Here is a 25,590-nt window from a genome sequence, read left to right on the forward strand (position 1 = left end):
TACCATTAATTCGACCACGATAGTCTATGTATAATCAAAACCCAATTTCAAAAATAAGAAACTACAAACAATAAAGACATTCCTTATAAGAAGAGTAGTAGTTAATTTAGGCTTCAAAATCTCATTTTCAATGGAACCTATTTGTAGAAATAGTAAATTAGAAAAAAAAAAAAAATTAAATATCAATCACAAGGTAAGAACATATGCAACAAACTCTGAGAAAGTATTTAACAAAGTGGAGGGAGGGATTGAAGAAAAGATACCAGTGCATCGATTTAACTTAGCTTTAGCTTTAACTTTCTTTACGACAAATTTCTTGATCTTTATTCCCTCGGATCATGGTATCATGAAATCGGGCGAAAACTTCTCGGATTGAGATTGGGTGAGACTGCGAGTGAAGGAAATGTTTCAATTTTAGATAGATTCGAGAACTCTGCCAATTTGATAGACATTTGATAATGATTTCGAGTGAATTCTTTCTTTCAAATTATTATTGTTGGAACTGAATGTCGATTATTTTGTCATGGATAAACCCACTGCCTTGAAAGCAAGATCGAGCGACCTTGATGTTACATTACCAAAGTCGGTTGCTCCCCAAGATTAACATAACTTCTGATCTTTGACGTGCACTCGTCGAAGATCGAGTTGGAATCGATGAAAAATTGCTTAGAAAATGGTAGAGAAAAGAAGTAAAGATTGGAAATCTTGAAAATCAAGAATTTCTCCTTTGATCTTGCAAAACTTTCTTCTTTATAAAGAAGACGATGAAGAAGAAAATGACAAGAAAATGGCAAGAAAATGGCTAGTTCTCAACGGCTATAAACGGCTAGTTTTCAAAGGTCATAAATGACTATTTTTTCCACTTTTGTATTTGCTATGGGCCTTGGCCCAAAGTCATTTCCAACAATATATATTTGAAAATTTGAGTTGCTGATACTTATATCCATATCGATATTTCCGCCCTTGGTTCTAACACTTAGTTGACATGCATGTCAAAGTGTGTATTAGCATTAATTTTTTTCAAGGAGTGCATTAGTATTCATTTGACATGTTTTTTTAGGTACTAGATCAAGTATATCATTGGTGTATAAACAATCGTGTACACGATGATTATTAGAAATCATGTATATCATTAGTGAATCAACATTCACTTAGTTTACATTCATTTTAAAATTAAATCATTTGTGTGTACAAAAGTTGGAATACCATTCGAAGATAAGAACAGTAAACTTGGAATATAATAACGTAAATTAAAATATTTTTCTATATTTATAAATATTTTGCTATATTTATAAAAATTTTGTTGTATTTGTAAATCCAAGAAGTGTTTACTAGATTTGAAAATGTATACTAATTAATACTTTCATATCAATTGCAAATCCCAAAAATCAAATGATTGTGAAATAAAATATAGATTTTTAAGAATTGTGTTTATTAGGTATCGACTTTAAAAAATGTTTGATAGATCTTGAATATTATTAAAAGTATCTAAGCTATTGACCTTAAAACTTTGTATCTATTAGATGTTCTCAAACTTCTTAGACTTAGATATGAACCTTAAAAGGTTAGGGTTTTCTAAGACACAAAATTAAAATTTTGAATTTAATATGGAAATTTTAAAAAAAGGTTGAATAAATCAAAGATCTATTAGATATAAAATTAAAAGTTTAGAGCAAATTAGATACTTCACTAATCTAATTAGATTCATAATTGATAGTTTAAAGACCTATAAATTAGACATATTTAAAAGTTGAATGATTTATTGGGCAAAACTTTAATTGATCAAAACATATGTCATTGATCAAAAAATTAAAAAAAAATTAACCTTATTTAATTAAGATCATGTGAGTTGTAAACTTAAAATAATTGGTAATTACAAACCTAAATATAGATCAATTAGTTAAGGTACAGGTTATCCTGTTCGAATTCGCCACAACCACACAAATTATTGAACTAAAAATAGAAAAAGAAAAAAAGAAAGAAAACTTGAGATAATTTGAGCAAATACACTTTTGGTGTGTGAGTTTCAAAGATGTATTTCCATTTGGTTCTTAAGTTAAAAACATTAGCACCTTAATGTTTAGGAAATGGTTTTGAAATATTCTCTTATCTTACGTTGTGTTTGAGAGCGATAAGACTGATTGCATTAAAATCTTAATTGTTTTGCTGTGAATAAATATGTTAGAATCACTTTCTTAATTATATGTTCATTCTTACCGTTTTTAAAATCTATTTCTTACGTGCTTTTATAATTAGATTATAGTAGAATTAACAATTACTTCCTAACAAATTTACAATTTTTAATATTATTAATTATGATCTTTTCCTTCATATTCTTATCCTCTTATCTTCAAACTACTGATCTAAGCAACCGTTTTTCTCTAATTCCAATCCTTCTCCAACTAGTGCACATCTGAATAAGCAATTTAGTATCAAGGTTGCATCAAATTTTTCTTTTAAGGCAATGGTTCTTTTATGACACAACAATGATCTACATTTGATTTTACAATTCTTTCTACGATATTTGGTTTCTCAAATAGCATGCAGGGAAAATTTCAAATGTCACGTATACAAGCATACAAAATTACAATAATTTTCTAACTCATATACCGTTTTGAAAATGAAATTCAACCTTTTGTTGAAAACCTACGTGAGAAGCATTGAAAAGGATACATTAGTGGTTTTTCATTCAGAAGTTTGGTTAAAAGAGCATCCTCTATGGGTATGCAATCAATATAATGATTGTAGTGTCACACCCCTTTGATCTAGTTTTCTTTGCAGTATTGTACAAAAAAAAAAGTGTATTCCAATCCTAGAGATACTCATGTCAACGTAGGATCATAATCGAACACCAAAGGTAAGTGATTAAAAATTTGATAATTAGAAATTCAAGTAATTTCTTATGAGAAATTGGAAGGAAACAATCATAAATTTCAAAAACAAAAAACTAAGAAATAGAAGTGTTATCATACGGCCTAAACTTGAGTTATTTGTACAGAAAACTTAAATTTCTTATGGTTAACGTCGTTTGTCCCAATTTTTGAAAGTAATGAAAGATAACCATCTACCATTGTCATAGCCCACTAACAATTTGTACTGTTAGTTATTCATATGGTCTCTCGTGCACCATTGCTAATGGTCAAGGAGTGTAGGTGAGAGAGTGAAAGAGTGAGCGTAAAGAAGCGAGAGAAGAAGAGCTCTAATGTCTATAAATACGAATGTATTGGATTAGCAAGTACAAACACAAAAGAGAAAGAAAGAGTCCTAGTGTATGAGGGCACTATTATTGAATGAGGTCTAACTTTAAACTCAATAAAATCACAATGTATATAATTATCTTGACAATGACATAGAGTCGTTCATTATTTAAAAAAACTAGGGTAAACGACTGCAATCAAGGTTATCCATATCAAAAAAGTATATATACCTTCCCAAATAAACACAACCCAGAAAGAGCAGAAGTGCCACTTATGTCTTTCTATTCTTAACCAATCATCCAAATAACAAGTTTAATAACTGAAACCCCTAAAAAGAGGAAAAAGAACAAAAGAAAACAGAAAAAGTACAAAAGAAAGCAACAGCTTTTCACATCTATTTCTTTCCCATCAAAAAAAGAAGTGTTGATTTACATCTTCTTCACACGTCTTCTGCTATACTTCTGATTCATTTAAGTCAAAAGCTAACAAGTCAAAAAAACAGTACCCAAAAACAAAGCCAAACCCTCTTCTTTGTACACATCAAACTTCAAAATCCAACCTTCCATTTCTCAAAGCTTCCTCCCCATAGCCATCGCTGGAGACCAAAAGTCTGCAACTGTACAATTAGCCAAATGCAAGCTACAGTCCACTGGAATCAAACACAATCCTCTGCTTTTCAGATCCCCCTCTGTTTCTCCATTTTCTCTTCCCTTCAGAAACAGAAAGAAAAAGAAAAAAGGGTTTTCTTTTTTTATAATATAATAATAATAATAAAAGCTTCTTCTTTTTAGTCAGAAAGTGCTTACACTGACTGATTGAGAAGAAAGCAGCTGACTTTTTTGCAAGTAAGGACTGCACAAGACTTGAACTTGTTCATGTAGAAATTTGATGTAACCCATTGCTTCATGAAGTACTGATGCTGTATCTGTCTGTTTTTTTAATTTATCAACATCCAAAATAAAATTATATGAAATTCTCATAAAATTGAAGAATCAAATTAAATTTTATTGTTTATTGCAACCTTGCCAAAGGGTGAAACCAATTGTTGTAGTGCTGTGATTCTTTCCCCTAATTTCTCCTTCCTCTGAAAAAAAGCAAAACCCATTTAAGAAACAGAGAGAGAGAAAAAGAAGAACATGAAAGTTATGGCAAAAATTGACCTTTGCATGTCCAGCAGAACAGGGAGCATCAGATTTGGTCTTTTTCGAAGCTTTCTGGTTCAGTAAAGAAGCTTCTTTAATGGCTGCCGTTTCTGGGTTTGACCCATTTCTCCTTTTCAATTTCTACAAAAACGAACAGTTCAATTTAAAATAGGTAAAAAAGAAAGAAACAAGGAGGAAGGAAGTTAAAACTTAAAAAGCCACAATATTTGTGTTTACGGAATCGGATTTGAGGCCATTCCCAGAAGAAGTTGAAGAGGAATCACTGCATGCGTGGCTTGATCTTTGACGCGATTTAAAACCCAGCTGTGGATGATCTTCGTCTTCTTCTTTACTGCCGAAACAGAGCATTTTGGGTGGGTTATCAATGGCGAAAGAAGCAGAAGCAGAGGAAACAGAGTAATCAAAGATTTGATGATGAAGAGGATGACTTTTATCAACATCAACATCAATATCATCAGTTTCATCATCATGTTGAGAGGAAAACAGAAGCTGAGAGAAAGTGGTAGCTGTTGTTGGTCCAAGGTGGTCCCCACTAAAGGACTGATTATCCGCCATTAATGAGAAGCTTTTGCTTGAAAAACAGAGTATGGAAATGGAGCAGCTGTGTTTTAAAAGTGGGAAGGAAAAGAAACGGAAGCTTTTTGCTTTCGTTTTTGTTCTGTTTCTCTCTCTGTTTTGTGAAAGTGTGTGCGTGAGTGAGAAGCAGGGGATTATTGTGGTTTTCGGTTACAATTGAACGAGTGGTGGAGGAGGAGGAAAAAGGGGTTTTCTTTTTTGTTTTGTTTTGTTTTTTTTGTTTTTTGGAGAGTTCCGAGGTTTTGGTTTTGGATTTTATGGGTTTTCGGAGCTTTCTTTGGTCAAATGTTTCGGACCCGAGAAGACCGTGGGTTTCGATGTCCGAAGCAGAGGCAGAGGACGCCATCGCCATTGCCATTGCCACCGTACTCTGTTTCTGAAATGCGAGTCCCTCGTTCTTCCTCCCACTTTATTATTTCACACTTAAAAAATCTTCCTCTTTAATTTTTACAAGTGAGTACCCTTTTTTCAGATTTTAAAATAATGTATTGGATATTCTACATTATGATGTTTTATTTATAAATTTCACTTTCATAAGTTTCTTTCGTTTGAATGAGTTCGATATGATTTTGACAGAGTAACTATTCAATTTAGTCGAATTTAATAAATATTTTAATTTTATATTTATTTTATTTTATTTTTTTATTTAAAGAATTATTAAATTGTTAGCATATAAATATCCACTTCTTTCTTCATTTGGAGCATCACATTCCAATTTGAAGAATTCTTTCATTTCTTTCTTTCGATCTTTAGTTGAGTTGAGAGCAAATATCTAAGAGTTTTGTCAAATTCGAATAGTTTGAGATTGTTGTTCTATTGAAATTAGTCATTTTATAATGTTGAGACGATCGATGTAGTTTGTTTACGGTCCATGCAAAGTGAATAATTGTCTTCGGGACCGTGTTTATCATAAACGTTTCTCGACTACCTATTTGTGGTTATTTTAGCTTATAGCCCTTGTTATTCCATCTCGCTTACTTTTTGAAATTGTTATTGTATACAATGTTTGTATGTTTGCATTGTAGTTGTTTGTATCCAATTGAGTTGTATTTCGTTTGTTAGTGTTAATCAGTTCTTTATATTTCATATTTCCTCACCAAAATGAAAATGAATTGCTTTTTGGATTATCTTTTTCCTTTTGACTTCACTTTCTCTCTCCAATTCTAGTTCTAGCTCACTTTTTCCTTCTTGTTATAGTTCTAATTCATTTTCCATTCGTTGTCGTCATTGTCTCCGTCAGAATTGAAATATAGAAAAGTAAGCCTAATTGGAGATGAAATTTAAATAAGAAGTCTAGAGAAAGAGACAAGAGGTAGAAGGGCTGGGGAGAGAGTAGAAGAAAAATAAATATTAAAATAAGTTTGAAAATAGTTATAAACCTAATTCTGAAAAATTAGGTCAAATAACATTTTGAGCCAATTTTGAAGATCAATCTATCAAATAATCCTTCTTTGGGCTCTTTTTTATTTGGTTCAATAGTTTGGTAACTACTATGATTAAATTTTAGAGAAAGGTTTCAATTTATATCCTTAAATTTTGAGATTGTGTCAAGAGAAATTTTAAACTAATCATTATATCAATTAAAACATTGAACTTTGGTACGTGTTTCATTTTGACAATTTTTCAAATTTAATTGAAAAAGTATTATGTGAGATGTATAGCTATTTCAATTAAACTTTTTAATTACCATACGTGAATCAATAAAAACTCTTTATTTATATTACCTAAAAATCACCAATCTACTATTTCTTACACGTGTGTAGACTTCTTCAAATACCAAGTTAAAAAAATGAATGATTAGAATTGATGTACTAAACATTTTCAAAGGTAATCCTGAGAGTCCAAATTGATTTTCTTATGAAAATAAGGGTTTAATTGATAAAATTATAAGTCCAGTACAATATTTATTCAAATGAAACATAATAGATAGTATAAATTAATACATTTACAAAAATTTAAATTTAAATGGATATAATTATCAATTCAAATTTTAATCGATATAATTTCACATTTAGGTTATAAGTGGATATTTTTCCAACCCTAAATTTTATGTGTGACTTCATTTATTCGTTAATTTCGTTCAATGACTAGCATGAATAATTTTGTGATTGTGTATGAGAAGAGAAATTGGTGGACACTTGTAAAGTTCTTAGTGTGGGAACATGTCAACGAATCGACATCCTATTGGAATCACATGGATAAAAAATGGTAACTTTTTTACAGTTAAAATAGGTTTTTTCCTTTACTTTCAACTTTGCTCTATTTTACTTTAATATGATTTTTTAATATTCAATTTTAATCTTTACACATGTAATAAATCATAAAATTAATCATTATTCTATTTTATTGTTGATATTTTTTAAAAAAAAAAAAAAAATCGTAGTATATTTCTTTCCTTGCACGAAAATTAGTATTATCATTATTAATCAATTAAAATTTATTGAAAATATGAAAATTAAATTTAAAATTTATTAAAAATACAAACAATAAAATTAGACAATTAAAAGTAAAGATACTAAATGGAATGAAACTTAAGGTAAATAGACCATAATTATGTCTTAACCATTTTTATGCTACTTTCATTAATTATTTGCTATAAAAGATGCTTTTAAAAATTATGTGAGACCCATGAAATAAAATAATATATTATTTAATATTCGATCAAATGCTAGGAGTAGAACTCACAAGAAATTTTCTTGTTAAGTTGTACTTTCTTTCTTTCTTATTTTTGGTTGGTGGCTAGGGATGTTAAAGTTATTGACTAGGTATATTTATTTTCAGGAAAACACAATCCATCAATTGTAATCTAAAAAATTGGACTCACTTAATTATATTTATTTTCATTTACCTGTGTCTGTAATTGTAACGGAATGTGGGACGCTAAATCCATATCTAAAAAATACATCCTATTGTCGATTTGAGAGTGATAATCTCAATTTAGGATTTAATTTTCCATTAACATAACATTTATATATGTATACAGGTAAAACTTTGGAAAATGGCTCAAAATGACCCAAAACTCAAAACTGTTTTATACAATTGATCTCTTTTTTCAATACATGTTCTTTTAAACCGTTTTTAGAGTGAAATTATCATCTTTATCCTCGTATTACCAAAACATCAACCATAAATAGTCTAAGTTTAAACTTTGTGAAGTCATTTCAAAGTCAAGATGATTTTTAACATTTTACTCAATTTATAAACAAGGACATTAAAAAAATTATGAAAACGAGTGGTCATTTAACTAAAACAAAGTTGTATCGGATAGAGTTATGATCCAAACAAAATCACACAATGAGAGTTATGTGGCCGCATGATTGTGCAACAAAAGGTGTGCACGATCGTGTAGGTAGACAAATACGTACTTCTCGTTGTACGATCGCATAACTTTCGTTTTGAGATTTTATTTTGGTCATATCTCCTTCTATAAAAGGACATTTTAACTAAATAACTACTCGTTTTCATATGTTTTTCTCGATTCTTTTCAACCATACTCATCGATGGAGAAAAATGTTAAACAATCTTGAAGTTAAATAACTTACCAAGTTTAAATTTAGATCAATTTAGCAGCTTTCAAGTATCTGTCAAATTTTTTTTTAAGATTTTGTTCAATTTATGTTGTTAGAATGATTTGATTGAAATAAAGAAATAATAGATAAAAGGGGGGAAAAAAAGACAAAAGGAAGTTGAAATTTCAATATATACAGAAGCAAGCATAGGACCAATAAATTTATCAATAGAAGCGTAGTTAAAGAAGAGGTTAACATCCGGACATTTGGTGGGTTAATTTCATGGGATGCTGCGTTTCCCCGACACCTCGACGATGGAATGCTCTTTTATTTCCCTTAGCGCCGTCCAATGTCTCGGCCACTGCGACGCTCCTACTTCCACCTATCCTACTTTTTTTTTTTTTTTTTTTTTCTTTCAATGCAATAAAATCTATGTTCCTATGGGACATGACATGTTTAATTTAATTTTCATAAAAACTTAGCTACAGTCGGGTTCCACTATTTTTTCTGTAGTCCGATTATCATCCTATTAGAATATATCATTTTTAAAAATATATTTTTTTAAATTATTTATTTTATGTGATAAAAATTAGGGAACCACGATGATTAGGAGCACCTTATTCTCTTTAATTTCAATTTTAAAATATTGCTAATATATAAGAAAAATATCTAACTATTTATATTAGTATTTTTATTAATAAAATTTATTTAATATTGTCGAAACCCACATGATTATAAAAAGTTGGTGATGTGACAGTAAATTAATTATAGTATATATATATATATGGAAAATTTCACGAAATGATCCGAAACTCAAAAATTTTTCTACTAATGATCTCTTCCTAAAAACTTTTCTACCACTGACTTTTTTCCCATGCGAAATTTCAAAATTACACCCAGTTTTTAAAAAGTCTTCAGACCGTACGGTGAACGCGTCTCTACGAATACTTTAAGCGAGCATTTAGATATTACTAAGCAATCAGATAGATATTACTAAGCGATCGTTTAGCTATCCATTATAGTTTTTATTAAACGATCGTTTAAAGAATACTAAATGATCATTTAGCTAACTGTTCCGCGATCGCTTACATATCCATTATGTAAATGTTTGGCTAATACTAAGCCATCGTTTAGATAATACTAAGCAGCCATTTAGCTAACTGTTGCGCGATCATTTAATATCCATTACGCGATTGTGTAACAATTTATAAAGCGATCGTTTGGCTAATACTAAGCGATCACTTAGGTTTTGTTATGCGATCGGGTAGATAATACTAAGCGATCGTTTAGGTTTTGTTATGCGATCGTGTAGATAATACTAAACGATCGTTTAGGTTTTGTTATGCGGTCGTTTAGATAATACTAAGCAATCGTTTAGCTAACTGTTACGCGATTGTTTAGTTTTCGTTTAGATAAATTTGTGCTAAATTTGTAGAATACCGGTGTTGTACATTTAACTAAGCAAATAAATAACTAAGCGATTGTTTAGATACATTCGTGCTAAAATTACATATTGTATAGTATAATTGGTGTTGTATATAATATAATTGGTGCTAAGATTACATATTGTATAGTGTAAATTTGTACAGAATAATTGGTGTTGTACAGAATATAACTGGTGTTATACAGAAAAATTGAAGCGAAAGTGAAAATTACACATTGTTTAGTCTAGATGGGTCAGTGCCAGGTGATATCAACGCTTGTCTGAACGTTTTCTTGTTATGTCCTACTTGACCACATCGTGCATACCTGTGTATTTGTCGTGGCTCCTCTCCAATTGAAGGTATCCTGACGGTTTGACGTCAAGCTACACTTACTACCTTTTGCGGTGGTAGAATTGGTTCAAAATCTCCAACCCATTCTTGACTGTGTCCAACTGGGAAGATTAGTTCGGCATAAGCAGCAAGCACACACTCAACTGTAAACTATTTTGCACATAATGTTTGAACATTAATGTTTCTCTGGTTCGCTATAGATATTGCATGGGAGCATGGGATCTCGAGATATTACAATGGAATGCATTAGTACCGAAGGCATCATAACCGAAAGCATCTCGAGATGTTTCTCGTGGGGAGTTCGACGACAAAAAGTGAATAATGAGAGAGACGTTCCATTATCTTCAGAATATTAGTTGGGAATAAATATTTTGGTGGAATGTTGGTGATATATTGAATGCACATTGAATGAAGGACTGGGGAAATCGTAGAAGGAAGAAGAAATGTGGCGGTCTGAAGGCTTTTTAAAAATTAGAGGTAATTTTGATATTTCGCATAAGGGAAAGATCAGTGGTAGAAAATTTTTTAGAAAGAGGTCATTGATAGAAAAATTTTTAGAAAGAGGTCATTGGTAGAAAAAGTTTTGGGTTTGGGATTTTGTGAAATTTTCTATAGATATATAATTTGATAAGGTATAATAATAACATTTAAAGTTTCTAACATTTTTGTGCACATACTTCCATTCGAGGGATTATTTAGTTCGTTTGATAACTACTATACATTATAGTTTTCTTGCTTTATTATTTATTTTCTTAAAATGTTTGAAAAACTCAAACCAAATACTTGAAGGTTAAATTATTGAAAATACTCTTGAATGGTGCATTTTATTTTTAAAATATTCTTCAACTTTTAAAAGTTTTTATAATACATTTGAATTTAGTTTTAAAAAGTTAAATATCTTTACTATTTAATTGTTAACTGGAACGGTTAGTTTTTGTTTAAGAAAATACCTTTAAACTTTCAAAAGTTTCATCAATGCCCTTAAACTTTAACACTATAGTTTTAAAAAAATATACTCATACTATGGTATATGGATAAGAACCGTTAGCACCTTGTTTCGAAAGTACCGTAAAACTTTCAAAAATTGCATTAATATCCTTATCTTTCCCAAAAAAAGAAAAAGATTTCCTCTATATACTACCACTAAAGGATTTTTTTAACTTTATTTTCAAAGTTTAAGGATCTTAATACAACTTTTGAAAGTTCAACTATATTTTTGAAATGAGGTATGCTGACAGTTTCTATTCATATATTTAACGGTATGGATATTTTTGAATTTTTTTAAGTTTAAAAGCATTAATGAAATTAAAAAAATTCAATGAAAAAATAAAACTAATAGTAATAGTTTTTTTTCTACTTTTGTTTTTAAAATTTAAGGGTATTTAAGAAACTTTTGAAAGTTCAGAGACATTTTTTTTTTAAACAAAATACAAAGTTCGGAGGTATTTTCTATAATTTCAATAATATTAAAAAAAAAAAAAATAGTTTTTAACAATGGTTGTTTTTAAATATAGAAAATAAACCAAAATATTTACAAGATATAGCAAAATTTTAGAACTATCAATGATAAATGTTAATAGACACTGATAGACTTCTATCTGTGTCTATCAATATCGTTGATAGAAGTCTATCAGTGTCTATCAGTGTCTATCAATGTCTATCAGTGATAGTTCTAAAATTGTGTTATATTTTGTAAATATTTTCAACAGTTTTACCATTTGAAATAATTTCCCTTTTAACAACTTAATTTTATTTTTGAATATTGGTTTAAATTCAAACATGCATTTTAAGTAATAATTAATTAAGCCCTCCAACTTTAGTAGGTAATATATATAACAGTATGAGTATTTGTAATGAAGGTAGGTAACAATTTAATTCTTATGTAGTGAACATAGACGTAGCTCAACGGTAATTAATATGTACTTTTTCCTTTATGATTGGAGGGTTAAATCTAATCTTTTCTACATTTGTTGTATTGAAAAGAAAAAATTATTGAGTATTTTAAAATTGGATAAGGCCAAATGTATTTATAAAATAGGTTAAAATGTCATTTTGGTGTAAGTACATTTTAGTCTACTTTAAATCTCCAAATGTAGTCTATATATTAATTTCAATAAATCTTAAAAATAGTTCATAGTGTTATTTATTATTTTGTTTATTTTTTCAAAAAACAAAAAATAATCTCTATTAATATATCCGATAAAAATTTTGGAAATATATTCAAGTGTTTTTTTTTAAAAAAAAATTACCATAAAATTACTATTATTATTTCACCAATTTTGATATAAATTAATATTGAATTTATGTTTTATTGAAAATACAAAGACTCAATTTAAACATTTAAAAATACAACGACCACAATAAAAAGAAAAAAGTTCAAAGCACTTTGTTGAATGAGAAATTTTGGACCAATCACAAGTTGTCACGTCATTTACTAAATTAATGACGAAATTCCAAATTATTAAATTTGGGCTCAATTAGGAGTTGACATATGTCCTGAATTAAAGTTGAAGACAAATTTCGATGATGTCATGTGGTTTTATCATGACCGTTGAATCAAATAAGATTAATTGGACCCAATTTGATATTATTATTTAGGTCAAAGTCCAACTAAGTAAAAAAAAATAGGTTGAATTTGACCCAAATGTCAAATTAGGCCTAAATCCAACTAATTGGGCCTAAAGGCCAACCCCATGGACCAACCAAGCCCAAGTCCAACTAATTGGGCCCAAAGGCCAGACCCATGGATCAATCAAGCCCAAGCCCACTTGTGAACTTTATAAATAGATAAACTCTCCTCATTTGGAGGGGTCAGTAATTCTATACTCCAAAGAGCTTATAGGGAATTCTCTATAACTAGAAGACTCCTTGACTCCTGAAGCTGATCACACCTGAAGACTGAAGTCCTTTGAAGATACAAGCATTCTAAAGACTGAAGTCCTTTGAAGATACAAGCATTCTAAAGACTGAAGTCCTTTGAAGATACAAGCATTCTGAAGATTAAAGTCCTTTGAAGATACAAGCATTTTCTATATTCAGAGAGTCCAGAGAATTCATCAACAAGTAGAAGACTTCCAAGACTCCACTCCTAGAAGACAAAAGACTCTTGAAGACACAAAGAAGACTCTTCTAAGACTTCTGCTTCAAGAACGTTCGGTGTTTTTCTTCTTCAGGTCAAGCACATTTACCCAACTGAGAGAGAATCAGAGGATCAAGTATTAGAAATCAAACCACATCGCATCAAATCAACTTCAATATCAACACCAACTCAAGTTCAACTCCACGAAGCAAGTTTTCTGGAAGCCTCGTGTGAACACTAATCCTCCAATAAGATCAACAAGCCTAAAGGCTAATAATCCAAAAAGATCATCAAGCCTAAAGACCGATCATCCTAGAAGATCAGCAAGCCCAAAGGCCGATCATCTTAGAAGATCATCAAGCCCAAAGGTCGATCATCCAAGAAGATCAACAAGCCCAAAGGCCGATCACCCAAAAAGATCAACTAGTTTAAAGTTTATAGTTTATTTTGAAAGCATCAAAATACTGTGTATTAGAGATTGTACTCACTTTCCACAAAATTAATATAAATACAAAGTTCAAGTTCCACGAAATAAATTTCTCTTGGAATCTCGTGCGAACAAATTGGTACGCCCGGTGGGACATCTCTACCTCTCATCTCTCTCTCGTCATCCAAGTCTAATAAATCTACAAATGGCACCAAAGAAAGTTGCATCAAAGCTACCATTGCAACCAACACTTACATAAGCTCTGTCATCACGGAGGAAATCTGGGACCAGCTGATGGAATCTCCTAAAGATGGGATCGTCATTAGAAAAAATCCCTTGTTCAACAACTATGCTTCTGCTACTGATCTATTAGAGAAAGAATCACATTTGATGTAGTGTCTGTCATGATGACTAACATAACAACTGAGTCGACCATGGCAGAGATGGAGGTAAAGATAAATTTTCTAATGAAGGCTGTAGAGGAGCGAGATCATGAAATTGCTGCTTTAAAAGATCAGATACAAGCTTAAGATACTGCTGAATCAAGTCAATCTTCAGCTACAAAAGGCAATGACAAAGAAAAGACTGTCTTGCAGGAAAGTCAGCCACCACAATCCACCTTTGTTGCCTCCCTATCAGCTCAATAGCTCCAGGATATGATCACAAACTCCATAAGAACTCAATACGGAAGACCATTGTAAACTTTCTTTATGTACCCGAAGCCATACACCAAGAGAATTGACAACCTGAGAATGCCAGCTGGGTATCAACCTCCAAAGTTCCAGCAGTTCGATAGAAAGGGCAATCCAAAACAACATGTTGCACATTTCATTGAAACCTGCGAAAATGCAGGAACCAGAGGAGACCAGCTAGTCAAGTAGTTCGTTCGTATCTTGAAAGGAAATGCTTTTGATTGGTATACTGATTTGGAGCCAGAAGTGATTGATAGTTAGGAACAACTAGAAAGGGAGTTCCTGAACCGCTTCTACAGTACAAGGCGCACTGTTAGCATGATGGAGCTGACAAACATCAAACAGTGGAAGGGAGAGACAGTCGTCGATTACATCAATCGATGGAGAGCTTTAAGTCTGGATTGCAAAGATAGACTTACTGAATTATCTGCAGTGGAGATGTGCACTCAAGGCATGCACTGGGAGCTTCTCTACAACCTACAAGGGATAAAACCTCATACGTTTGAGGAGTTGGCAACACGCGCTCATGATATGGAGCTGAGTATTGCTAATAGGGGAACTAAAGATTTCCTAGTCTCTGAAGGGAGAAAATACAAAAATGATGCCAAAGGCACTGAAAAGATCATGGGTAGTGCCACAAAGAATCTATGGTCGTTCATGTGACCCTGCTGAAATTTTCCTCCAAAGGAAAACAAACAAAATTTAAAAGAAGGCACAATGAGAGCGAGAAGCGTCGTCCAACTCTTAAAGAACGATAAAAGAAAGTTTATCCATTCTCTGACTCTGATGTGGCAGATATGTTGGAGCAACTACTAGAGAAGCAACTTATTCAGCTACTGGAATGCAAGCGGCCGGAACAAGAAGGAAAAATAGATGATCCTAACTACTGCAAGTATCATCAGGTCATTAGTCACCCAGTTGAAAGGTGCTTCATGCTGAAGGAACAAATTATGAAGTTGGCTCGTGAAAAGAAGATTGAGTTAGATTTGGATGAAGTAGCTCAGACAAATCATGCTATAGTAGCGGCGACTTCAAATGTTCCATTATTTTCTGTGTCCCATGCTCAAAGACAAAGCCCGATCCAGTTTGGAGAATTCGAGCCTATAATTGTTCGGTTCCAACAAGAGATTCAAATAGAAAATTCCAAAATGAAAGATGATCTTGTTGAAGATGACAATGAAGGATGGATAGTAGTGACTCATCCAAAGAGAAGACAACCAAACTCCACCCAAAAAGAGTCGTGTTCCTATCGAAACTATAGAAGAAGAAACAAGACTCATAAAAAGAAAGGCAAAAAGATGACACGGAAGCGTAAGCCTGCTAAGAAAGAAGACAAGGACTTCCCTCAATTCTGATGGCCAGAAACTTCGACAGAATTTCTCCCAAGAAGCTTTCTCAATAATCATCTAAAGAAAGTATCAGATGTTCTTGCATGTCACACTGTCGGCATAGTGGAAGTCAACAACAATCATGTGACTGTTGAAGAAGTCAACGACTTAGAAGAAATGAAGCAAAGAACTTCTGTCTTCGATCGTATTAAGCCTTCAAGTACTCGATCTTCAGTCTTTCAAAGATTGAGTATGGTCACGATAGGAGAAGAAGACCAATGTCCCACGACTACTTCCGCTCGAACTTCAGCCTTCAAAAGGCTAAGTATATCCACATCAAAGAAAGATCAACCTTCAACATCTGCTTTTGATCATCTCAAGACAACAAGCGATCAACGTAAAGGAAGGATGAAAATCTTGAAGCCAACGTCATTCCATGAAGAAAACAATGACGAAAAGATTCACAGTCGTGTCCCTTCACGCATGAAGAGGAAATTTTCTGTTGACATAAGTACAGAAGATTCCTTGATAGTGAAGTCAACACTCATCATATTGACGAATCCTACAAATGAAGAGGATAATCAAAACCATGATGAAATAAGAGCTTCTGAAGTTTAAATTAAGAAGCTCCTCATCGCAAGAGCCTAAACTGCATGATGCTCCTGGCCCGCATGAGCTTAAAATGTGAATGGCCCCCTCAAAAAAAAAAAAAAAATCTATTCCTGTCATTATAAAGGGTACGTAGGCAACTTAAAGAAATTTAAGTTCAGTCGTGCAAAAAAAAAAAAACATTCTTCTTGAACTACATTATGACTCGATCCCTATCATTATGAAGGGTATGTAGGCAGCTTAAAAGAAACTTTAAGTTCAGTTCAATTAAAAAAAAAACATTCTTTTTGAACTACATCATGACTTGATCCCTATCATTATGAAGGGTATATAGGCAGCTTGAAAGAAACTTCAAGTTCAGTCTAGTTAAAAAAAAAAAAAAAAAAAAAAAACTTGAACTATGTCATGATTTGATCCCTTTCTTTAAAGGTACGAAGAGAACTTAAAGAAATTTAAGTCTAATCCATCAGAAGAGGTACGACAACCACGCAAATATGATACTACAAGATTGATGTTGATCATCCCTATTAAAGAATTGACACTGATTGAAGATGTTAATCCCTATTGGGGGCAACATAACGAATTGAAGAAGTTCATCCCTCGTAAGGAGCTAGCACAGTAAATAGAAGGCACACGCTTGGAGTGCACTTCGCTTCCTCTTTGAAATCAAACGCAGATGTTCTTCCATTTTCAAGTTCAGAGGTTTCATCGATGCTTCATCTTCTTGATCAAGTCTGAGGCTTTTTAATGGCATCTTTATGTTCAAAGTCGCGAAGTCGAGCTCAATGTGAAGATTCATCGATGCTTCGTCAAACTCAAGTGCGAGGATTTACGGATGCTTCAAGCTCAAATGCAGAGGATTAACCGATTCTTCAAGCTCAAGTGCAAAGGATTCGCTGATGCTTCATCAAACTCAAATGCGAAGGATTTGTCAATGCTTTGTCAAACTCAAATGCGAAGGTCTCGTCGATGCTTCTCCATCTTCAAGTTCATAGGCTCCATCGATTCTGCTCCATCTTCAAGTTCAAGATTGGCGTGCATGACCCCACTTCCATCTTCAAGTTCAAGATTGACGTGCATGGCCCCACTTCCATCTTCAAGTTCAAGATCGGTATGCATGGCTCTGCTTCCATCTTCAAGTTTAAGATTGGTGTGCATGGCCCCACTTCCATCTTCAAGTTCAAGGTCGGTGTGCATGGCTTCGCTCCGTCTTCAAGTTCAACGTTGATGTACATGGCTCCGCTTCATCTTTAAGCTCAAGATCGGTGTGTATGGCTCCGCTTCATTTTCAAGTTCATGGTCGGTGTGCATGGCTCGGCTCCATCTTCAATGAGTAAATCTACAAAATCATGACGCAGCTTCGCTTCATCTCCAAAGTCTGGCATGGTTCGCTTCATCTCCAAAGTCTGGCATGGTTCGCTTCATCTCCAAAGTCATGGGTAGCTTCGCTTCATCTCCAAATTGATGGCGCGACTTCATTTCATCTTCAAAATCATGATGCAACTTCGCTTCATCTCCAAAGTCTGGCATGGTTCGCTTCATCTTCAAAGTCCTTCGCTTCATCTCTAAATTAATGACGCGACTTCGCTTCATCTTCAAAATGTTGGCGCAATTTTGCTTTATCTCCAAAGTCTGGCGTGGTTCGCCTCATCTTCAAAGTTGTGGCGTGGCTTCGCTTCATCTCCAAACTGATGGCGCGACTTCGCTTCATCTCCAAAGTCATGGTGCGATTTCGTTTCCTCTCCAAAATGTTGGTACAACTTCACCCCTTCTCCAAATTGGTGTAGCTTCGCTTCCTTTAAAAAAAATGTGGGTGTGGTTCCACCTCATATGCGAGATCAAGTTTGGTTTGCCAAGCTCTACCTCATATGCGAGGACAACTCTGGTCCGTCTGGCTTCACCTTGTACGCGAGATCAACTCTAGCCAACCTGACTCCGCTCAAAAGCTTGATGGCATATTCTTCTCATCTTTAACGTTTGATGGCATATCCACCTCATCCTCAATACTCAATGGCATATTTCCCTTATCTTCAAATTTTGATCAAGGAGTAACATAATAAGGTAGACCTTATCGGGATCCTTTTTAGGGTGAAAGCATGTGAGAGTTGTAAGCCTTGCAGGGCCCCTCCCATGATGATCAGGATATGAGAACGGTGCTACAAGGTAGACTTTATCGGGATCCTCTCTAGGGTGAAATCATGGGAGAGTTGTAAGCCTTGCATGGCCCCTCCCATGACGATCAGGATATGCGAACGGTGCTACAAGGTAGATCTTATCGAGATCCTCCCTATGGTGAAAGCATGGGAGAGTTGTAAGCCTTGCAGGGCCCCTCCCATGAGGATCAGAAAGCATGAACAGGCATCCAGTAGATAGACCATACCAAGGTCATCCTACAAAAGACGCGGTTGTACTCCCCTTTAGCTCCTACAAAAGAGTAAGGGGGACAAATTAGTAAACCTACGCAAAAAAAAAAAAAAGGCAAGTAAAGAAAAAAGAAATAAAAAAAGAAGGAAAAAAAAGAAAAAAAAATACGAAATTTTCTTTACAAAAAATGAAAGAAGAAGAGAAAAAGGAGAGAAATGAAAGATTAGAAGAAGAGGAGGGGATGAAGAAAATGGAGGGGTTTGGGGTCCTATTTATAAAGGTTCCTTGAGTTCCATAACAAATTAAGAAATCCAAATCAAATAAAAGATTTGATTTACAATATTAGATTTTTTTTTTATCATATTTCCTAATTTGATTCTATCCTAATTTCAAATTAAATTAAACAAATTTCCTATTTAATTTATTCTTATTAGATTTTATCCTCAAATTTATCTTCAACTAAGATTTGGACATATTCCAAATTTTGTTCAAAGTCAAATTTAAATTGTGAATAAAATCATAAATTAAAAGCTAACTATATTCCAAATTTTATTCAAAATCAAAATTGTTCAACATTGAGATTAAATTATAAATAAAATCTCAAATTAAAATTTGGACATATTCCAAATTTTATCCCAAATCTAAATTATTAGACTTTTATGCTCAAGCCAAATTATTAAGGATAAAATCTCAAATTAAAATTTGGGCATATTCCAAATTTTATCCCACCTAAATCACCAAATCATACTTTTATCCCAAATTATTAAGTCAAATTAAAATTTGGACATATTTCAAGTTTTATCCCAAATCTAAATCATAGACTTTTATCCTCAAAGTCAAATTATTAAGGGTAAAATCTCAAATTAAAATTATGGGCATCTTCCAAATTTTTATATCGAATTCATCTAAATTTAGGTTGTTATCTCTATTTCCAAATCAAGTTGTGGGAAAGATCTAAAATTATCCTAAATTAAAATTTGGCCATATTCCAAATTCAAAAAATCTCAATTGATCTTTTATTAAAATTTAGGCATATCCCAAATTTTATCTTAAATCCAAATTAAATTAAATTGGGAAACAGCTCAAAATTTTTAGTAAATTTGGCAATATTTCAAATTTTATCCCAAATTCAAGTTAAACTTATGTACTAAATTCATAGTTTGACTGACAACTTATGAACTAAATTCATAGTTTGACTGACACATCAATTGAGGTCAAATTCAAGAACAAATATATTTGGATTTTGATTCCAACTTTATATTTTTCGAGATTCATCCATCCATATATATGCATAAATCTCTTATGAGTTGACATATGTCCTGAATTGAAGTTGAAGACAAATTTCGATGACGCCACGTGGTTTTATCATGACCGTTGAACCAAATAAGATTAATTGAACCCAATTTGATATTATTATTTAGGTCAAAGTCCAACTAAGTTGGCTGAATTTGACCCAAATATCAAATCAGGCCTAAATCCGATTAATTGGGCCCAAAGGCCAGACCCATGGATCAACCAAGCCCAAGCCTATAGATAAGCTCTCCTCATTTGGAGGGGTCAATAATTCTATATTCCAGAGAGCTTATAGGGAATTCTCTATAACCAGAAGACTCCTTGACTCCTGATGCTGATCACACCTGGAGACTGAAGTCCTTTGAAGATACAAGCATTCTGAAGACTGAAGTCCTTTGAAGATGCAAGCATTTTCTACCTTCAGAGAGTCCAGAGAATTCATCAACAAGCAAAAGACTTCCAAGACTCCACTTTTAGAAGACAGAAGACCCTTAAAGATACAAAGAAGACTCTTCCAAGACTTCTTCTTTAAGAATGTTCGGTGCTTTTCTTCTTCAAGTCAAGCACATTCACCCAACTGAAAGAAAATCAGAGGATCAAGTATTAGAGATCGAACCACATCGCATCAAATTAACTTCAATATCAACACCAACTCAAGTTCAACTCCACGAAACAAGTTTCTCCGGAAGCCTCGTGTGAATACTAATCCTCCAATAAGATCAACAAGCCTAAAGGTTGATCATCTAAGAAGATCAACAAGCCTAAAGGTCGATCATCTAAGAAGATCATCAAGCCCAAAGGCCGATCATCCTAGAAAATCAGCAAGCCCAAAGGCCGATCACCCAAGAAGATCAACTAGCTTAAAATTTATAGTTTATTTTGAAAGCATCAAAATACTGTGTATTAAGATTGTACTCACTTTCCACAAAATTAATACAAATACAAAATTCAAGTTCCACGAAATAAATTTCTCTTGGAATCTCGTGCGAACACACTTAATTGATGCATCAACTATATTAAAATAAAATTTTAATAGAAGGTCTAAATTTAATCACATAATTATTCATATGAAGTTTTAAATGATGCAATCTACCTTCAACTGATTTGTATTTCTTTAGAAAAAAAACGAAACAAAAAGTAGGGTTGAAAGGATGAGACGTTAATTCATATTTTACATAAATGATTTAAGTTAATTGATGATATTTTAGCAATAATTAAATAAAATATTTTACATAAATTAATTCATATTATTTTTTTTTTTTGAGAAAATTCATGTTAAAAATATTTGTATTAAATATAGATGCCCATATATTACATATCTCCAAATATCTTTTTTATTATCTTCTCCAATATTTCTTTTATCATTTCATAGGTTGCAAATTGTTTCCTTCTCCCTATTTTACTCTTTTCTCATTATTGTTATATTTTTTGCTTCCAAAAAAAAAAGAAAAAAGAAAAAAGAAAAAAAGAAAAGAAAACATGATAAGAGAATTAAAGTTCTAACCTTGAAGTGAATTATGTGGATGATCAAAAAGTTTTTTTTATCAATTATCTCCTTGTAATTTTTTAATGGTTGCAATTAACCTCTTTTATCAAATTGGGTAGCTACCTTCCAATTTCAACCTGACTCCTAATAGAAAAAACACTTTTTATTAAATATAAAATTAAATATTTAGATATGTTTAAAAGTAGGGTGTCTTTAGAGGAGTTTTAGAGATTCTAGAGGCTTCTCCGATCAAGAATTCGTTGTTGGTGGTTCTCTAGAAGTAAATCAGAGCGACGAGTTGTGGCATGAAACTGTAAGAGCTTAACCTTGAGAACAGTTATGGTCTGACATTTGTGGCATGAAATTGACTTCCATGGCTGGATGAGAGACAAAGAGAGAGATGCAAAAGAGAGTGGATGAAAGGGATGAGAGAGAACAACCCTATAAAATTTAATTATTAAAAAAGACTAATTGCGACCATTAAGAAGTTACGAGAAGATACTTGATCAAATTGAAAGTTCATGGGTGTGATTGTAACCAACCCTATACTATTCAAAGTTCATGGTTTCTGTAATTTTTCCTTATCATTGTTAGAGCATTATGGCAAACATATTGGCAAATGGTGTTGTTAAAAGCCAATCTACTTCTAGACTTTTTTACTTTAATGATTCACATTATGCATATTGGAAAGCTAGAACGAAAAATTGTTTGCAATCTATTAACTATAATTTGTGGCTAATAGTTGCTAAAGGTCCATATGTTCCCATGAAAAAGTTCGATAATTATTAAACTTAAGTAAATGAGTGAAAAACTAACTTATCTTTCATTAATTTCACTCAAATATATACATAAGGTACAACAACTCCTAACATAAAATAGAAGTTTAACAAAAATAACAAAATCTCATTACAACTAACAAAATATTATTACAACTAATATGCTCCCCTCAAGTTGGGCTATACAAATTTGACACACCCAACTTAGACAAAATAGAAACGTAAGAAAGAGCATGAAGTGCCTTGGTGATAACGTCAGCCAACTGATAGTGAGACCGCACAAGAATAAGCTTGAGTGAACAATCAGCAACCTTGTCCCAAACGAAATGATAGTCAAGCTTAATGGGTTTAGTACGCTCATGGAAGATGGGATTTATAGCAAGGTGTACTACATCCTGATTATCAAAAAACAACAGAGACAGTTGGATAATGGGTACACATAAGTCATAAAGCAAAGAAGTGAGCCAAACAATCTCACAAACAGTTGAGGCAAGAACTCGATATTTTACTTCAGCCGAAAAAGTAAAATCAGGAAATTAGTTTCTGAAGAATGCTTGTAGAAGAAAAGATAACTCTCAGGGTTGTAAACAAGGGAGGCTATCTCAAAAAAATCAATGAGAGTTCTTGAAGTTGTTATCAAAAGATAGATCCATTATATTAGATAATGTAATTCTTGTTTATGAAATAAAAATTTGTATATCTATCTTTTGTAAGAACAGTTGTATAAAAGTATCCTTTTGACATAAATAAAGTGTTCATTAGCAAAAGAAGTATTTTTATATATTCTACTATAAAACAACTTCTATGTTAAAACCGACCAAAGCATAGGCCATTTCAAATATTCAAATATTTAAAGGCTGAAAAACAAAAGGTAAAAGTTTCTTCAAGTACTTATCTTTGGTAATTAAGATTTGGTCACATAATTCTTAATAGGATTGAGAAAATGGTTAAAAATGGTCACCTAAGTCAGTTAGAAGACAACCTTTTAACACTATATGTGTCTTGTCTTGAAGATGAGATGACCAAGAGATATTTTATAAGAAAAATGTCTTATAGCCAAAGAACTCTTAGAGCTTATACATTCAGACCTATATGGTCCAATGAATTTCAAGGCAAGAGGAGGGTATGAATATTTCCTCGGTTTTATTGATGATTATTCAAAGTACAGTTATATTTACCTAACTTGTGGTATCAGGCTTGATCATAAGTCTAAAACACTTGAAAAGTTCAAAGTGTATGGAAACTTGTTAGGTAAAACAATTAAGACACTTTGATCAGATTGAGGTGGAGAGTACATAAAATCTGAGATTTCCAGGATAATTTGATAGAACATGGAATCCAACCACAACTCTCTACACTTGGAGGCTTAGCAGAACAGTGTATCGATAAGAAAAACATAATCTTGTTAGACATGGTTCGGTTGAAAGATGAGTTATGCTTTGTTGCGTAAATTGTTTTTGAGAATATATAGTAACAGTTATATACTCTTTTGAACATTATTCCATTAAAAGTGTTTCTAAAACTCCATATGAGATGTGGAGAGGTCATAAAAGCTATTTATGACAAGACAAGGATGTTTACATATTTTAGAACTTGGGAAATACAAGCACATGTATTGGTGTCAAACCCTAAGGAATTGAAACATTGTTCAAAACAGTATGCCTATCCATAGGCTACCTAAAAACAATATACTTCTTCAACTCAGAAGAAAATCAAGTATTTGTATCGAAAAATGTTACTTTACTTGAAGAAGTATACATAAGAGATCATAAATTATTGAATCAAGTTTCCATAGTTTTTATAGAAAATCAACAAGAGTTATTAATTGAGCTGACTCTAAAACAAGCATTGTTAAGACTGGTCAGACGATGCATCTTTCTCAAAGAGTTGAGAGTGCCTCGATGTAGTGGAGGGAGGAGGGGGGAGGGGGGGTTGTGTGACAGCCCAACCATAACATGGGTTTAGTAGAAACTTCAGTCCAATACTTGGTAATGGCATCGAGAATCAAGAATTTAAGGGTATAAGATGCATTCTCTATTTGTTAATTAATTAGAAGTATACTGTATAGGGTACTCTCGACTAAAGTGTTTGAGGTCACCTAGTAAGTCTATAACTACGGGTTGTATAATCTTGGGCAAGTGGGAGAAAAATCCATAGGTATGTGATACCTAGTAAAGACAACCTATAAGTATGTGATGCCTTAGTTTATTGTATTTCTCTCTAAAAATTCAAAAACTCAACATTATGTGTACAAATGTGTGTTACCAATGGAGTTTTAGTCCAAGTGGGAATTTGTTGGGTTTTATGTCTTAAAACTCATGGTTTGTAAACAATAAACTTATTCTGTTAATCAATATAGATATGAATGAAGTTTGATTCAATAAAGTTGTTATTGAATGTTTGAATTGCTCATTTCGTTTTAGAAATAACCTAAATCCAATAAACTAAAGATCCATGGCTATTACATGAATACTTGAACTTTATGTGGAGACATAATAGTGGATCAAGTTCAAGTAAATAGTCAAAATGGTCTATAGTATATGGATATAGTTGGGTACCTTATTCTGGGACACTATCGGATGCGACCTACTTTGTAGATGTTATCATTGTTGTAAAGTGCTACAAACGAAGTGATCCTAATTCGTTCATGTGAAGACATATGAGTAGGGGTGTCCTATACAAAGAGTTTGTATACGATCGAACCAAGAAATAAGTCACTCTTACTTTATAACGTCGTTTATTATTTCAGATTGACTATTTTAAAGGGATGACCTAGGTAACTTGACCTTAATGTTGAACTAACTATGAAATCATGTTTATTCGGAATTATCCTTATATTTGCATGGGTGAGGGTTGGCTCAACAATGTCGGCTCAATAAGCCTCCCATTTAAGAGGTAAGATCGAGTAGATAGTTGGAGATATATGGTGCAAAATGGAACTCACTCCTACCTGCTTTTAGGGATAATCCCTTAAATGCTAACTTCAGGTTTTAAACAAGGGGCCTCACTCTCTTGGCCCGAAAGGGACTTAATTTAGTGATTGGATCATGTTGGGATATTTTAGGAACACATTTTTTTTTTTTAATTATTAAGGACAGATGGGTTTGAACATGAAATCCTGCATTAGACATAATTGATGCGTTTGCTCCCATACGTCTGAGGTCATGCATCGGAATGATGATGCGTTAATCTTAGCATGCAATGACCACGTGTTTCTATCACAAGTTTTCTTACGCTTACGCCAAGTATAACACAAACACAAGTTTCTCGGGTAATTCGAGGTCGAACACGGGCACTTGTCACTCAATAATATTTG

At 32.7% G+C, this 25,590-nt stretch overlaps 1 protein-coding gene across 1 annotated transcript; it reads right to left on the reverse strand.

The window, feature by feature from the left end:
* Positions 1-3,348: 3,348 nt before the first annotated feature.
* On the reverse strand, positions 3,349-5,380 carry LOC120078442 (transcription factor bHLH113-like). The gene is made up of 5 exons (XM_039032714.1): positions 4,577-5,380; positions 4,358-4,480; positions 4,219-4,281; positions 4,004-4,126; positions 3,349-3,907 (listed from the first exon to the last, which is right to left on the reverse strand). The coding sequence occupies exons 1-5, from the start codon at positions 4,913-4,915 to the stop codon at positions 3,767-3,769; spliced, it is 789 nt and encodes a 262-aa protein (XP_038888642.1). The 5' UTR covers positions 4,916-5,380; the 3' UTR covers positions 3,349-3,766.
* Between the last annotated feature and the right edge of the window lie 20,210 nt (positions 5,381-25,590).

This window comes from Benincasa hispida, chromosome 5 (genome assembly GCF_009727055.1).
Source record: "Benincasa hispida cultivar B227 chromosome 5, ASM972705v1, whole genome shotgun sequence".
Lineage (NCBI taxonomy): Eukaryota > Viridiplantae > Streptophyta > Magnoliopsida > Cucurbitales > Cucurbitaceae > Benincasa > Benincasa hispida.